This window comes from Tyto alba, unplaced genomic scaffold (genome assembly GCF_018691265.1).
Source record: "Tyto alba isolate M040663 unplaced genomic scaffold, T.alba_DEE_v4.0 Super-Scaffold_1000006, whole genome shotgun sequence".
Classification (NCBI taxonomy): Eukaryota; Metazoa; Chordata; class Aves; order Strigiformes; family Tytonidae; genus Tyto; species Tyto alba.
In genome coordinates this window covers 5,679,949-5,695,548 of record NW_024881272.1, presented here as the reverse complement: position 1 = coordinate 5,695,548, position 15,600 = coordinate 5,679,949, and the positions used below count along the sequence as shown (strand labels likewise).

The following is a 15,600-nucleotide window of genomic DNA, read 5'->3' as shown; positions in this document are numbered from 1 at the left end:
ATCTTCAATAATACATACCCTTTCTGCTTATCTTCCTGCTAGTGCTAGCCGAGGGCTTCTTGGCATCCATGACAGAATCGAACACAGCCGTGCTGGTGGGAGCTATTTCCAATTTGTTCTCTATATGACGTAACTAGAATTTGAAGATAATGCAAATTAAGAGTATTGTTTTCAATTTTTAAGCTACAGGTTTTTTCCTCCTAATGTGACAAATTTTTTCTCATTTTCATAAAGAATAAAACTGCAGGCAAAAGCAAATTCACAAGGCTGATGTGGCAAACTTGTACAGCCTTATGGCCAGAAACTACATCAGATTATTAAGTTTTGTTTAAAAAGACTATCTAAATTAGGTTTTGTTGCATAGTTTTGTTCCCATAAGTAGGATGTTTTAAGAAAAAATCATAATAACGTGCCATTCAGAGTCTTGGTACTTGAGCTGAATGAAGTATTAATTCCACCTGGAAAAAATTCTATAATGCTCTTTTCAAAATAGAGCATAATACAAGATTCCACATGTAAAACCCCACACTGATGCTCAGCTATTAAAAGAGAAAGGGACAAGGCTACAGGAAAGAGCTGAATTCCCCCCCCCAAACAAGCTGTTTGACTTCACTGAAGCCAGGTTTTAGAAACTAGTGTGGTATCTTAAGCACCTGAGTTCAATTCCTACAGAAAGACACAAAAGCCAGTGCTCAAAGATGGAAAACTATGAAATACACTGGTGGTGTCCCCATTTCTGACTAGTTTGGGTAAGAAGGGGAGAGCTATTTTTTCAAGTTTTCAGAAAAATTAGAAGTCATGACTTTGTTAAATAGAAAGGCAATATTACACTCAAGACTCAGCAGGTATTACTATACTCAAGACTAAGCTTGCTGCGGCAAAAATTTCTTCTACCTTGTGTGGAAAACTTTTTCTAAGATACAACAATGTTCAAGATGCATATACTCCAATTGCCTGCCCTATTCTCAACTTGTTTAACAGCCAATCACTGATCAAGTCAATACTTTGGTTAAAGCTTTTGTAGCCATTAACTGATTTGAAAAGGAGTAAGAATATAAAAAATAAAAAAGAATCAGTACTTACAGCAGCCTTAGTCTGAGAAAAAGTAGCCCATGCTGCAGTCAGATCTTACAGGGCAGAAACAAAGAAATAAATTTCTCATTAGTACATAGAAAACAATGAAATAAAATGTTTCAAAACAATTTTCATGGGTTCACTAATCAAGTTCTTTAAATGACTCAATCCCAGCCTGTAAATCTCTTCTATGAGACTATTATCAGTCAAGATTCGTCTTAACAGAGCAATAAAATATGTAACATTAAATTTAATGAGTTCACTAAGTTAGGTTGAATGCATTATTACACTTGAAATCAAACCTACCACACGTTATAGAAGATGTTTATAAGACAAAATAAAGCTGATTATCTACCTCAACACAAATATCTTACATTTTTCCATTACACTATAGTTTAACTAATTTTTTTTTCCCCTTTCCATTTTCTTCTTCTGTAAACTAAGCATGAATACATGGTCACTGAAAAACTCCACTCAAAACCCAAGCTTTGAACATGTGAATTTTGAATAGCAATCTTTTTGAACTGTATACCCAACAAACAAAATAAAGGCAACATTTGTGAAGAACAAGCAGGAGGCACTAATCAACTTCAGCCTTTTAATCTAAATAGATAGCATGTGCCCTATGTGCAATCCAGCTCAGTAGGATGCAGTAATATTTTTCTCTAAAAATATTTACTTCCTCAGTTTCCCTCTTTTTGTTTCTAATGGTTTTCTTCTAATCTAATGGTTTACACAATGCAACATCCAAAACCTTGATGTGCATCACAAGCATGGAGAATAGTAGCACTAGAGTTTGAAAAAAAATAAATAAATCCTTTCCTTATAGTAAAAAACCTGCCAGTTTCATTTCAGGTAAGACTCAACAACACAAACGAGGAGGCATAGAAACAACTTTGCTTTGGCTTCAAGAGATGGTTCTTCATGTCTGCAGAACACCTCAGTTTTACAAGGTACATAATTTTAAAAGAAACATATTGCAGGAAACAATCAGCAATAATGTCCTCTACAGATAAAACAATAATCTGTCTCTACTTTCAAAATAACTTCTGGAGTCCAGTTTTATCACAGTGGAGATCATAAGACTGATCTTGAACCACAGACTTAACATGCGACTCAGCTGCTCTACAGACTAGAGGTTTCTCCCTCTCAGGGATGTATTGTAACTTTTTTTTTTTTTCCTTGCTCCCTCCTTTCCTAAATTACAGAGTAATCATGACAGTAAAAAGCTAACAGGATTTCACCAGTTCAGGGAGACAAAAGTGCTGCAAGCCATCTTAGTGTTGATGTACTGCTGTTATTCAAGTGTCTTTAGCTCTTCACCACTTTGGAACTAAGCAAGAGTCAGGAATGCCTCTCTCGCTGCCTCTCAGGCTCTTTGTCACTTCTTTCAAGGGCTACAGTTCCCAGTTTCTGTTTCTGCAGTGCTCCTCCTCTACAGCATTCAAAAAATAAAATCTGTCTCTGCCAATTTGGCAACCATATCATAGGTTGGCAATTCCTAATTGCACTGGGTCTGAGTGGTAGGGTTTTTGGTAGCAGGGGAGCAGGCTACAGCAGTGGCCCCTGTGAGAAGCTTCTGGAAAGCTCCCTCGGCTCCAAGTCAGACCCACCTCTGGCCAGGGCTAAGCCAATTAGTGATAGTGGCTGCGCCTCTGCAATAACATAATTAAGAAGGGGAACCTGAGAGGGGGTTGGGGACTTGTGAGGAGGAATTATGAGAAGGATGAACACCCAGGACAGTGGAAAGGAAAAAGAAGTTGGGGAGATGTGCTGGAGCTGAGACCCCCTGTATCCCATGCTGAGATGGCAGGGCCACACCCCTGCCACCCATGGAGGTCACCAGTGGAGTAGAGGCCAATCTGAAGCCCATGGAGGAACCCACACTGGAGCAGGTATCTGTGCTTAAAGGAAGCCGGGACTCTGAGGGGAGAAGCAGCCCCCACTGTTGTAGTTCGGCGCTGGGAGCACTGCAACACGCGGGGGGTGACCCACACCACAGCAGCACGGGAGCAGCTGCATCCCGTGGGAAGGACTCACACCAGAGAAGGTTCATGAAGGACTGGCTGCAGTGAGAGGGGAGCCATGTGGAGCAGGAGAGGAATGTGCAGCATTCACCCCACCTTCTGAGAAGGAAGGAGCAGCGAGCTGACTGTAACCCCCGTCCCCTGCGCCCTGCACTGCTGAGAGAGGAGGTTGAGAGATGGGGAGCAGAGCTGAGCCCAGGAAGAAAGGAGGGGTGGGGGGAGCTGGTTTTGGATGTGGTGGTGCTTCTCACTGTTCCACCTTGTCTGTTAAGTGTTGTCTTTATTAGTGTTTTGAATGAAACTGATGGGTTTTTTTTTCTTCCCCTAACAAGTCTGTCTTTTGCCTGTGACCATAATGGGTGAGTCACCTCTCCCTGTCCTTATTTCAATTCCTGAGCCTTTTTGCTTCATTTTCTCCTTCCCTAAGAGGCAAAGGGGTGAGTGAAAGGCTGCATGGTGCTCAGCTGTTCTCTGGGCTGAAATCATGACACTAATGCAGATCAGAGTATGAAAATGCCATCTCTGCAAAAAAAGAAGCCATATAACACATGGTCTTAGCTTCCAAATTGAGGATGGAGAATGCTTTCTACAAAAACTCCCCAAAGTTTCAAACAACTCATGACAAAACATCTTCCAAAACAATAAACCAATAAACCAGAGAAAATCCATACCTCTAGTAGAATCCTTGTTTTGGTTATGCCTAGGATTTTGTAGAGGCACCTCATTTGACTTGTTGCTCCACATTGTGTCAGTTTATCTACAAAAAAATAGTCACGTAAATCAAAGAGGTATAAAGTAAGAACAAATGTCTCTTATGCTAAAGAGAACACAACCTTGATCACTATGATGAATGTTCACCTCATGATAATTTTCAAATTCACATCATGAACAAGATCAGAAAAGCAGCACCAAATCACAAATGTGTTTACAGCTTGCAGTTTTTCAGAAACCATGTAATTCTGTGGATAAAGAGGGTTTTGCTTTTGTTCTTATTTGTTACAAATAAGAGTGAACTTGGTAAAAGAAAACCCTGAGGTCACACAATTTAAACCTTATTACTAAGTATTCCAGCAAGTCTGAAGATGACAACTGAAATACTACACATGAAGGGGGTAACAGAGGCAGCACTACATGGCTTGAACCTATAAACATTTGGCAAAAATACTTGATTCTACCAATGACAGACGAAAGTGTCACCTATCTCTGTTAAAGGAAAAGGCAGAACAGAACTGTGCAGCTGGACACTACAGCCAGGAAAGAGACAGGACTGGAGCTGCCATTGTTTTCCTGTGAACATCAAAGGCAAGACGCACAGTGAATCTCAAGAAGAGTGAACTCTGAGTAACAAACTAAGCAGTCATTATCACCAAAGGAGTTTTTAATAAAGGAGGGAAAAAAAGCTACTCAATCAAGAAAGATAATTTTTAAAAGACAGGTAATTTTATGCAAATAGTTATTTCTCATTACTTTCATTGCAAAAGATGGGCTGTCATACATAAAGCTGTAACAGACTTTAAAGAAGTGCTATATAAGTAAAAAAATGAAGTCTGAGAGATTTAAGAGGAATCCATGCAGCCACCAAGAAGTCTGACTAGTCAGTACTGCTGCTGCTCTCTCACCAAGGGCTTCCTATTTGGTGGTGGCACGTGCTTACTGAGCTCTCTACACAACAGACTGAGGACATTTCTGTTATGGAAAGACAAAATTAGGTGACCACAGAATTCATACAGGAAGTTCTGGACCTCTGAAAGAATCATAAAGACATAATCTCCCCTCTCTTCTCTCATGCACTCCCAGATACCATTTCTCTTATTTTCTGGAAATTTTTTTTGCTTTCACTTCCCTAGATAGTGTGCCACATAAAAGGGCATTCAAATATAAAGGTCATTCTTCTCATAAAAGGTGACTAAACATCCCACAAAAATCAATACTGTGCACTACTTACTGGAACAGATCATTGCCTATATATTTTGTGACAAGGATTTTCATCGTACATGGTTTTAAGAACACTCACAGTGACCAACAGTGAAGTTTGGTCCTCACATTCAGCCATATAGCTTGTATTTATGGCAGTAAGTGATCCCAAGAAAGATTATCAATAATAAGAACACAGGTCTTCAAAAGACCTTTAGTTCTGACTTTTTTTAAAGAATTCAAGAAAGTGTTCAAAAGTGTGGAAAAGATATATGAGCTTATATATGTAGGGACAATAAACACACACATTAGTGAAGTCCACAATAACAGAAATTCTAGAAAGAACTAGGGAGTGCTTTGTTTTTTAAGTATCTAGTCATGGGCAGTGAGCCAAGGGAAGTTAGAAAACTCTGCTTCTAGGACAGGTGCTGCAGAGCTTATTCATACAGAACTGCAGCTTTGTGCCTCACATCAGTCACGCTGTAAATCATAACACTGCTCTGCCCTGGAAATCAACTAATCAATCTTCTCCATCACTGGAACAAAGATTTGTGCTAGAAATGTAGAAAACAAATATTATTAAAAATGGGGGAATTTTCCATAAAGAACCAATTTCAGAGCTGCTGAAGATGTCCTATCATACTATTATCAGTTTCTTGTCCAAACACAAACGTAACAAAATGTACTCAGTACGTAAATTTAGCATAAGAGAACTTTCATACAACCAACCATTTCTTAAGGGATTAAGTATCCTTCTTCATGTAATTGCTTGGGATTTATTCTTATTATTAGTATTACTAGTATAAATAGGAGAATTTAGGGACTAGAATTATTATTATTATACACACACAAATCTATATAGTTTACTTTACAATGCCCTGTGAATGTATTATTGTAATATACTCTATGTATTCCTTAACTCTCTATGAAAAGTACCAGATTAAAGAAGTCTGAAATCGCTTGTTACACCTTTCATCCTGACGCTCAAGTACAAGCTGTCAGTCCTTCACCTGAGCTGAACAGAGCACAAGTCAGACACAGTGAACACACTTTTGAGAAAACCTTAGTTCTACTAATAACCCACAGTTGTGTGCTAATGATCACTAATGGTCAGTAATTCTGGCTTCAATGCCTTGGTTCAAAAGTATACGAGGACCCTCTACAAAACGCCACTCAGCCTCTCCTCCTTTCTGTACAAGCTGGGAAGTAATCAAAGCATCCCGGTGTATTTTTCCTAACAGATACCTCCAGTGCCGGCTCCAAGGGTACAACATGACTCTTACTGGCTTCAGTGCAGCCAGCCGAGATCCACTGAGCAGTTTTGCTGAACTCAGGTTGCTGCTGTTTGGTTAAAAAAAAAAAAAAAAAGACATCTAAGAACTGAACATTTTGGAGCTGTCTACAGTTTCAGGAAGGCAACACTGCAGAAGTTTTCAATCATGATGTAATCTTCTTAACTATGAGGATTTGGATTTTAGATGTCCCTCTCCCACTCCTTTGGAAGGGTGGGAGAAATTTGTCAGCTTTTCAAAACCTACCTATAAATGATGTTGATTCCCACCAACATTTGAATTCCTACAGATTACTAAAATAGCTTCTTTCTATTGCTACATCTTATGTGAATAAGCAGCACCCTAAAAAACCCCAAATACTTGTATAATTCAATACCCTGTCTCTGCAAGAAGTTAAACCAGACAGAGAAGACACTTTAATGCTATCAAGGATATATCTAGGGGGTGGGGGCAGAAAAAGAAATAAATCAAGACACAGTTACCGTGTCTATTTATAGGACTTGCATGCAGGGTAGGAGACCAGTTAAACACTAAAATACACTGAAATTGATACTGATCAGAGAATAACACTAAGCTAAAAAATTATGCAAAGGCAGTTTAAATTATTTTAAAAATACATTTTATATCAATACAAAAGTTGTTTCAGTGTCCCATGAACATCTCTGTGAAGAAACACATTGTAAAAATTACATTCTCAAATGACTGCTTCAAAAATATTTGTTTTGCTAAACTAAATGATCCATTACTATTTAATATAGAGCTTAAACAAAGAGACTGAGCTCAACAGATGAAATGCCAAAGAACTTCTGAGGAGATGGAAGTGATGGCAACAGATTATTGGCAGGTTGGATAAGGCTATGAGGATCTTAAAAGTTTGCTGAGAAAGGGTAGAAGAGTGAAGACTCAGCAGAACTGATCTCCTGGTTATCTGGTTGTCCTGTAGTAGACATGGGCATCCTACACAGGTTCACTGAAGGCTGGTTTGCCAAGTCTCACCTTAGGTGAATGGTTAAGATACAAACCCCACTGTGTTCTGACATTTCAGTCTCACATCAAGTGAGCATCTCATTCTTTACTCATTTGTCAAAGGAAAAAAAAAAAAAAAACCCACAACAACAACAACAACAAAAAAAAACAACAAACAAACAAACAAAAAAAAAAACCCACCACACTAGAAAAGGCACAGCAGAACTGCTGCAGATAAGGGACCTGAGAGGAAACTAGCAAGGAAAGGATATACTCCAAACTCCTGGAATAAACTGGGGATGGATGGACATGGGACATGACAACCACTCTCTTCTAAAAAAACCTGTTTCTACAGGAAGACACTGAAGAGAACTGACAGATGAGAGTGCATGAGAAGACACCAGAAAGGAAGAAATGGAAATGAAGAGAAAACCACTGCCAAATAAAACATGAGAAACCAGCACTACGTTTACTACCAAACATACCAAGGGTGGCATTCAAAGGTATAACAGATAACAAAATAACAAGTCAACATAGTAAAAGGACAGCATTTCAAAAGGAAAGGGAGATATGCAAGTAGAATATGCTTAGAGAAGGTACACAAAAATGTCAAGGGTTGAAAAACAGGGCTAGGAGGAAGAAAAAGTGATGAGAAAACCAAGATGTAAAAAGGGAGAGAATGGAGAAAGACAGGAATGAGAGAGAAATTGAACTTCTGAAGAATCAGCACGGAGAGCAGCAAAAAGAAGAAAAGAAACTGATATATTGATCCAATGATACAGTTCTTCAAGCACCCTCAGTATGATTTTTTTCTTAGTATCTCAACCTCAATAAGGAAAGGAAACTCAGAAGTCACAGCACTGAAACAAGGAAACAGGAGAGGAAACTGAATCATACAGACTCAGAGAAGGAAGGCAGAGAATGTGATCAAGAGATCGCCCACTTATTTAGTTATATAAAAAAAACTCAGTATGCATAGGGAACAGTATTCCTCAAGACTTTGTTTCATGTAAAAACACAAGGGATACCAAACGAAAGGGATATCACAAAAGAAAAGATGAAGCTTTGCTAAGAGTAGGGAGAGAAACAAATTATTAATATTGACTTCTATGGAATATACTTAAATGTTTAATCCCCAAAGATGCAGGTTTTGCTACAAACTGGGTATACAGTGTACGAGGCCAGCAATTCACACAGTTTAAGCTACAATAAGGCAGCAGCACCAATAAAAGGAGTCATCTTTGACTTTCTGCCTGAATAAGGCAAGAGAGACCAAGGCATACAGAAATGAGATTATGTGGTACACTGAAGTAGACTGGGAATCTGGTAAGGTCTGAAAATAACTTTTTTGGTCTTTTTGCTTTATTAGTTTTAGCTATGTCGTACCATGAGCTACAACCTCTGTGCAAGCAGAATAAGAAGGAATGGAAACACTGAGGAACAGACAGATCGATCCCAGTCCTGTACTAGCTGCTCTCACATATCATAATTCACAGTTGTTCCTCAAGAGCAAATGCTTGAAGCTGCTATTGCCTTTACCTCAATGGAGAGTGAGTGGGACTGGGGAAAAGGAGAACCATTTCCTTCACCATGTTCTTACCTGTGGAGATACCACTGGAGTCTGTATGCCCTGCTCCAGTGTGTCCCACTGCATCCACATCTCACAGACAACTTGTCCATGAAGGAAATGGGCACAGAGACAAATAAAAGGTTTTAGGAATGGTTTTTTTCCTGTTTACAAAAATATTTTAAGTTTCCATGTACAAATAATTGCAAGTTGACTTCTGAAGCCTAAAGACCTTCTGGAGCTCCTGTCTGTGCAGCTACAGCTCTGTACTACTGGCAGTAACAGGCACACACAGGTGGACAGACACAATCGGACTTAGTCAAGCAAACTATTTCTGAGCCAGCCCACTGAAAATGATGGAATTTCTATTTAAAGATGCCAGAAACACTTTCCGTGTCTCCTCAAATACCACAGAATACAATTTATAATGATATGCTTGAGTCTGGAATACAAATACATTTACCTACTAATTTTTCTGGAATCCAAGCTTTTACCATATTGCATTATCCCATTTAAATGAGAGCTAAAAATATTCATAAGATACAGTTCTAAGACTTTTTTTTTTGTTATGTTTATGGGCTTTTAAAACGCTCTTTGATATAAGAGTAACATATACTTTTTTTTTTTTAACCTTGAATTATTTTGAGAAAACTGTCTCTCAAAGCAATTAGATGCAGGTGATTCACTGACCTTCCTCAGGACTGAGGACAACTTCCAGCACAACATGCATGACGTATTTGACAAAAAAAGCCACATCTCCAGAATCTACAGCTGACTCTGCAGTATCAGACAGGTTCTCTCCTCACCTTCTTTCAACAGTTATTTATATAATAAGCCTTCAAATGAAACGTATTTCAGAGGCAAAGGTTCTGAAAGGAAGGCAGTATTCCAAATCCAAGTATAACTCCAATTCCACAACACTTCACAGACACAAACTTCATTTTAACACTTCTCTACCATATTATCTCCAGTCTGTAATCTCTGTATTGCTCGTCCAAAAGTATTTCTACTACAAAGTTGGGGATTTTTCTTCTCACAATTTTTAAGTGGTGCTGAGCTAAAAAGTCAATGGCTTCAAACTATTCAAAGTGCCTTCATAGGTAGTTTTGCTGGTTTTTAATCTGACTGGCTACTAATACCATCTCACTTAGAAATATTTTACTGGTCCAGATTGCACTGCACCCCAAGAGCAAGGCTGTATGAAATGACAGTGGACACAAGTACGTAAAGCTGATGCAAGGAAAAGATGGAAGTAACAAACATCAATAATGTCCAAGGAGCTTGTGAACATTTGCTGCTCTGAACAAGTAAAATTTTAGGTAATATTCAGTATTTTGTCTTGCAATGCAAACAGTAAATATACCAAACCCACTCACATTCCAATCATTATGACTTTGGAAAATAATAATTAAAACTAAAATGCTTCAAAAGTAAGACATATACCAATAAAATTTGATCTGTCTTAAGCTAGGAAAACATAAAAAAGCTTTTAGTGATATTAAGGTAGTACAAAAAAATGAGCAATCAAGATACATCACACACTGGCAGATAGAAAAGCAGTAAAGAATTTCAAAGTACGTCACTACCTCTAACTGTTAACCAGGAAGATAAATGACATCAACAGCCATACATCCATCAAATGTCAGATAATATAGTAGAAAAATATGAATATGTTTCATGAGCTCTGAGATTAGATCACTGGCATCAGTCAGCTACTACATTTGCATCCAAGCTATGGTGAAGATTTTTCTACAATTGAAACACTACTGAATCTGAGTCTCTCCAACCGTACACTGAGGACAGACATTTACAGACTTCTACTATGAGAAGACAAGACAACTTGCAAAAGTGCCTCTGCTTCATCACAATTCATGCAAAAGTGATGGAAAAAAACTGGCATTAAAAAATGGATTAGTGCTTCTACTTAAAGTAAAACGCATTGAATGTCTTACTCTGCTGCATCACATGCTAGGAGGTACTCTGAGGAAATCTATTGAAATAAACATTGTGACAGCTCCCGTAACTCGATTCATTGTTCGCGAAGAAATCAGAGTACAAAGGCAGAAAGAATGCATCTATTTATTAAGGAGACGCACACGAGGGTTTGCCTATCCATTCAGAAGTTCTGTATTTTCTTAGACTTCAAAGATCTTTGCATTTATGACAGAAAAGAAAATAAGCAACATACCCTAGTTTCAAGAACAAATAAAATACTCCTGGCATTTGTTTCCTTGGCCTTCAAAACAAAAGTTCATTCGTTCCATCTCCAGTTACCAGAAAACTGCACATTAGAACATTTCAATTCTTCCAGCCCATAATAAATCCATTCAGCAGAATATGCTCAAATTCTTCAACAAGCCCTGCCTCATCTCACAAGGAACACTGCACTGCGAGGAAGTCGTCTTAGAACTTAAAGGCAATCCTCTCGGCCAAGTACAAGAGCCAGACCTGTCAGTTCTGAGACTCTAAGACAACAGCTTTCAACTGCTCAACAATACCAAAGACATACAAACAGAGCAGCAACTTCGTCTGCAGCTGCGTCAACTGCAGACTGATATTTTCTTTCAAAGCAGAATAAAGTGCATGAAAACTTAGGGGAAAATGTTCCAAATGTCACTTTCTCAAGTTTGATGCCTTTGCTCTGAAACTGCATTCGCAAGTAGTGTCTGAAAAATGTCTCAATAACAACATGAGACATTAAAAAAAAAAAAAAAAACAAAAAAAACCAAACAACAAGCAGAACAGTGATGACCAGCACTGTCTCTGACCTGGCACTACAAAGACTGGTATCAGGACTCTGTTGAGAAGACTTTTTCTTGAACTACCTAAAACAGCAATATTTTCTCGTCTTTAAATAATTCCATCCCATGAAAAGCCTTATGTGCCTAAATCTTAAATCCATGCTTTTCTATTTCAGTACGACAGTTCTGTACAATACCCGATATATTTTGTCATTAGCAAACATAACACAACATGTTAATATGACTGGAAAATATCAGAGATAAATATAACTGTCTTTTAAACTTTTACACTTTTTTGCCTTGGATGGGACTTAGCGTGAAATTCTGTCCTCAGTGAGGAGTGTTCGTATGAAGCTAAAACACAGGCAGAACTTCTGTTAGCATTCAGTAAGTTTCAATTGACTTAGTATAATTGATTAGTTAATTTATCTTCTCTATTCTTTCTCCAGTATATTGACAAAGGTTTCAGACTTCTGCATACAAGTAATTTTATTCTCAATCGACTAGTCCATTAAAGTCTATTATATCATTAGCACAATGTTACACATATATCTTCCAAGCACTTGCATCTATGGATAAATTTTACACTTACATTCTGATCCAGTCACATGCATAATGTATTAACTGTACTGGGAAAGTTTTCTCTCCGCACTCAACTACCAAAACCCTTCTGTTACCATTATTACACCACCTTACCTGTTTTCATATTATCACAGCTTATACCAGTTTGAATCATATTAGTCTAGGTATATTTGTAGCACAGTTCAAACAGTGCTGCTGTACTGATAAAGAAGCTACACCCCTAATACAAATTTCTGAGGTAGAGTTGGGCAGATTTAGCAACTTGACAGTGATGAAGGAATGCATATATTCCTCCCCACCTTCCCTAGCTATCTTGCCACTCCTCTGTGATAGATGCAGTGCTCATCAGACTGCATCACAAGCCAGTTTAACTCAGTAACCCAGCAGAAAAATTACTCACTCTTCCCTTTTTTGCTGGGTGAGTTTTCTACCAGTTTATCAAACTGAATCAGGTTGCTGCACAGTCAGTGCCACAACTGATCGAAGTGGGGAAGAGGAGCAGCAGCAGAACATCATGCTCGCCCACCTGACACCACACAGCTTCACCTCACTGCCATAGGTACGGCAATATAAAATAGATCTAGTGCTGCATGCACTAATGCTCCTGATGTCAAGCACATGGCTAACTGTTAAATATGTTAATAGGACTACAGCCTCGTCTGGGCATACAATGAGACCAATAACTTTATCCACAGCTGTGTCTGATACAACAGAACTCTCTTAGCAGACACCAGCAGTATGTAGAGGGGTGTAAGGAGATGCAGGATTATACCCAAGTCAACAAAACCTTTAGAACAGATGTAGCAATTCCAAGATTAGATTCTTATCTATTTAAGGGATACTTTTACTAGGGTGGCACAAATTGCTGATATAAATTATTTCAAGAAACGAAAAACACCATCCACACTGGTACTGTTATGTCTGTGAGGTCTTTACATTGTTAAAGTGGCAAACTTAAGCTATGCATCAAAGTTTAGTAAGCTTAGCAAAACAAATCCATGCAAACAAAATATTTTATAGGTTTAAAAGCACATTCTTTCAGTTACCACCCCATCTAGTCTGAGGAGTACACCAGATCTACACCAATCAGCAATATAATTTCCACAGTACCCTGGGCCCTTGTAGAAACGTGTCATTACTACATAAATTAAGTTGCTTTATTTAGTGGATGCAGCATACCTTTGTTTAAGGTAGCGTCACTCACAGAAACTGAAGCCTTCAACAGTTTACAGTGTTCATGTGGCCACACCCTCAGTTGCATTTAATTATCCAAAGCATTACCTAATGAAATTGTTGTAGCAACCAGAACTATATGAAAGAGCAAGCAGTTCACATAACTTAACCTGTCCATGCAGACAGTCTGTCGGAACTTTTTGAGCTGACATGCGAAACAACAAACAAGCGCCCGACCGTCTGCAACTCCACACACTTTTGTCCCACAAGCATGTAGACTCCTGAATGAGTTTTCGAGCCTGTACAGTCTGTAGCCCTGTGAAGTAGCTTAAGGTGGCAGAAATACAGAACTGACTGCTCAAGTCGTAAATTTTCAATTGCAAGACACTGTATCGTTCATCTACACATCGAAGCTATCTGACACACAAACCTTTACATGCACATACGTACACAATGTGCCAGGAGACGCCTGGCCGCTGAGATACAGCTTACATCCCAAGACAGAAAAACAGAAACTATTCCAGAAAAACTACATCAACGGTAGGCATTATATCCCCGAAAACTGCATCCAGAGAAAAAAAAAAAAAAAGCCACAGTCATACCAACATAAAAACCTTTATGCCCGAATGAATGGCAGCAGTGAAGTCAGGAAGCGCTCGGGGCAGTTCTTACCGAGGGACGTAAGAAGCACTTGCAGCGGGCGGACACCGAGCGCTGCCGGTGCTCTTCCCCCAGCCCGGCAAGCCCCGGTCCCAGGGCCGGGAGCCCGCAGCACACCACAAGCAAGGGCTCCATTTAAACTTTAAAAGCGCCGCCGCCAGCCCGAGCCGGCAAAGCGGGGATGGTTTCCGAGGGGAGCGGGGGCCCGCCGGGCTCTGCCCGGCCCGGCCCGGGCCCGGGGGGCGGCCAGCGAGCCGCGGCCAGCAGAGCTTCACGGAAAAACCCGCTTTCGGCAGTTTTCCCATACAAGGCGAAAAGACAACAGTGAGACTAGAGCTCCCCGACCCTCTCCCTTCTCCCCGACACACCAAGCAGCAGAAAACAAATTAAAACTAGAAGAAAAAGAGAGAGGCTTAACGGGTAAGGCGGGTAAAGCGGAGGAGGTGGGAGCGCGGCGGCGGCGCCAGCGGAGGCCGAGCCAAGTGACAGCCGGCGCCGCCGCCGGCACCCCGGGCCGCCGGCCGGGCCCGCCGAGCCCCGTGAGCGGCCGAACGCGGGTCCCGCCCAGCCCCGCGCTGCCCGGCGCCCCGGCCCACAGCAGGACGGCAGCCACCAGCAGCGCCGGGCCGAGCGCGGCCTGGGGCGGCGGCACGGGCCCGCTGCCGGCGCCTCCGCCTCACCTGGTCGCGGACGGCGATCGACGCCCGCCGGCGCGGGGGCAGGTCCCAGCGCATCCCGCAGAAGCGGAGAGAAGACGCGGCGGAAGCTGGCCGGGAGCTCCGCTGCCCGCCGGCGCGCAGCCCCCTCAGCGGCACCAGCCCGCCGCCATTACCGGCCACCGACTGACACGGAGCCGCGGCGGCGGCGGCGGCGGCGAGGGGCAGGGCGGGAGCGACCGGCCGAGTCTCGCGAGAACCGGCCCGCCGCCGACCTCCCCAACATGGCGGCTCCCCGCCGCGCTCTCTCTCTCTCTCCCCCCGCCATGTTGTGTGCGGCGCGGCCTCTCTGCCCTGCCCCGCCGCCTCAGCCGAGCGGCGCGGCGCCATTTCCCCCCCCCCCCCGCCTCTCGCAGCCCGCCTACCTTGCCGAAGCCGAGCTGAGGAGCGGTGTCCGGCGCCGCGCTGCAGGTGCAGGTGCAGCCCGGGCGGCGGGAAGGGCTGAGGGCGGGCGCCGGCCGAGCGCACCTTTCATGGTGCCCGGGAAGCCCACGCAGCGGCCGCTGGCGGCTCCCGGCCCCGGGCGGCCAGGCCTCCCGCCGCCCCACCGCGCCTCCGGGCACGCCCCGGGACAGGGGAGCTTCGGGTCCTCGCACTTCTCCGGGCGCCAGACTCTCCCTCACCCTCAGAAAAAGTGTGTTTTCTAATATTTACCTCAAAGCTTCCCCCCCCACCCCCTCAGGTTGTGCTAGCTTGACTTGCCGGTTCAGTCCACATGCAAATCCTGTGAAAATAAGGAGCCGTGGCAGAGCTCTCCGTTTCGATGCAAGAACAGGGACTTCGCAATGTTTATTAAACCGCCGCTGCAGAGCGGTGCCAGCGCCGATGCTGGCATTCCTGAAACGGCTCCAGTTGAAACTAGGGCACCACTTTTTAGTCATTTGTATT

At 41.9% G+C, this 15,600-nt stretch overlaps 1 protein-coding gene across 10 annotated transcripts in view; it reads right to left on the bottom strand.

Moving 5' to 3' along the window:
* CEP350 (centrosomal protein 350) overlaps positions 1-15,184 on the bottom strand; it is a 78,424-nt gene extending 63,240 nt beyond the window's left edge. For 9 of the 10 annotated variants that reach the window (XM_042805435.1, XM_042805477.1, XM_042805458.1 and 6 more), the window contains exons 1-4: positions 14,677-14,852; positions 3,773-3,858; positions 1,084-1,127; positions 19-133 (exon numbers count right to left, since the gene is read on the bottom strand). In XM_042805435.1, the coding sequence (XP_042661369.1) occupies positions 19-133; positions 1,084-1,127; positions 3,773-3,845 (232 nt within the window). In that variant the 5' untranslated portion in view covers positions 3,846-3,858; positions 14,677-14,852. Of the gene's footprint in view, positions 1-18; positions 134-1,083; positions 1,128-3,772; positions 3,859-14,676; positions 14,853-15,077 lie in introns of those variants that run through there. The other variant, XM_042805439.1, reaches the window with a different exon arrangement.
* Positions 15,185-15,600: the final 416 nt, after the last annotated feature.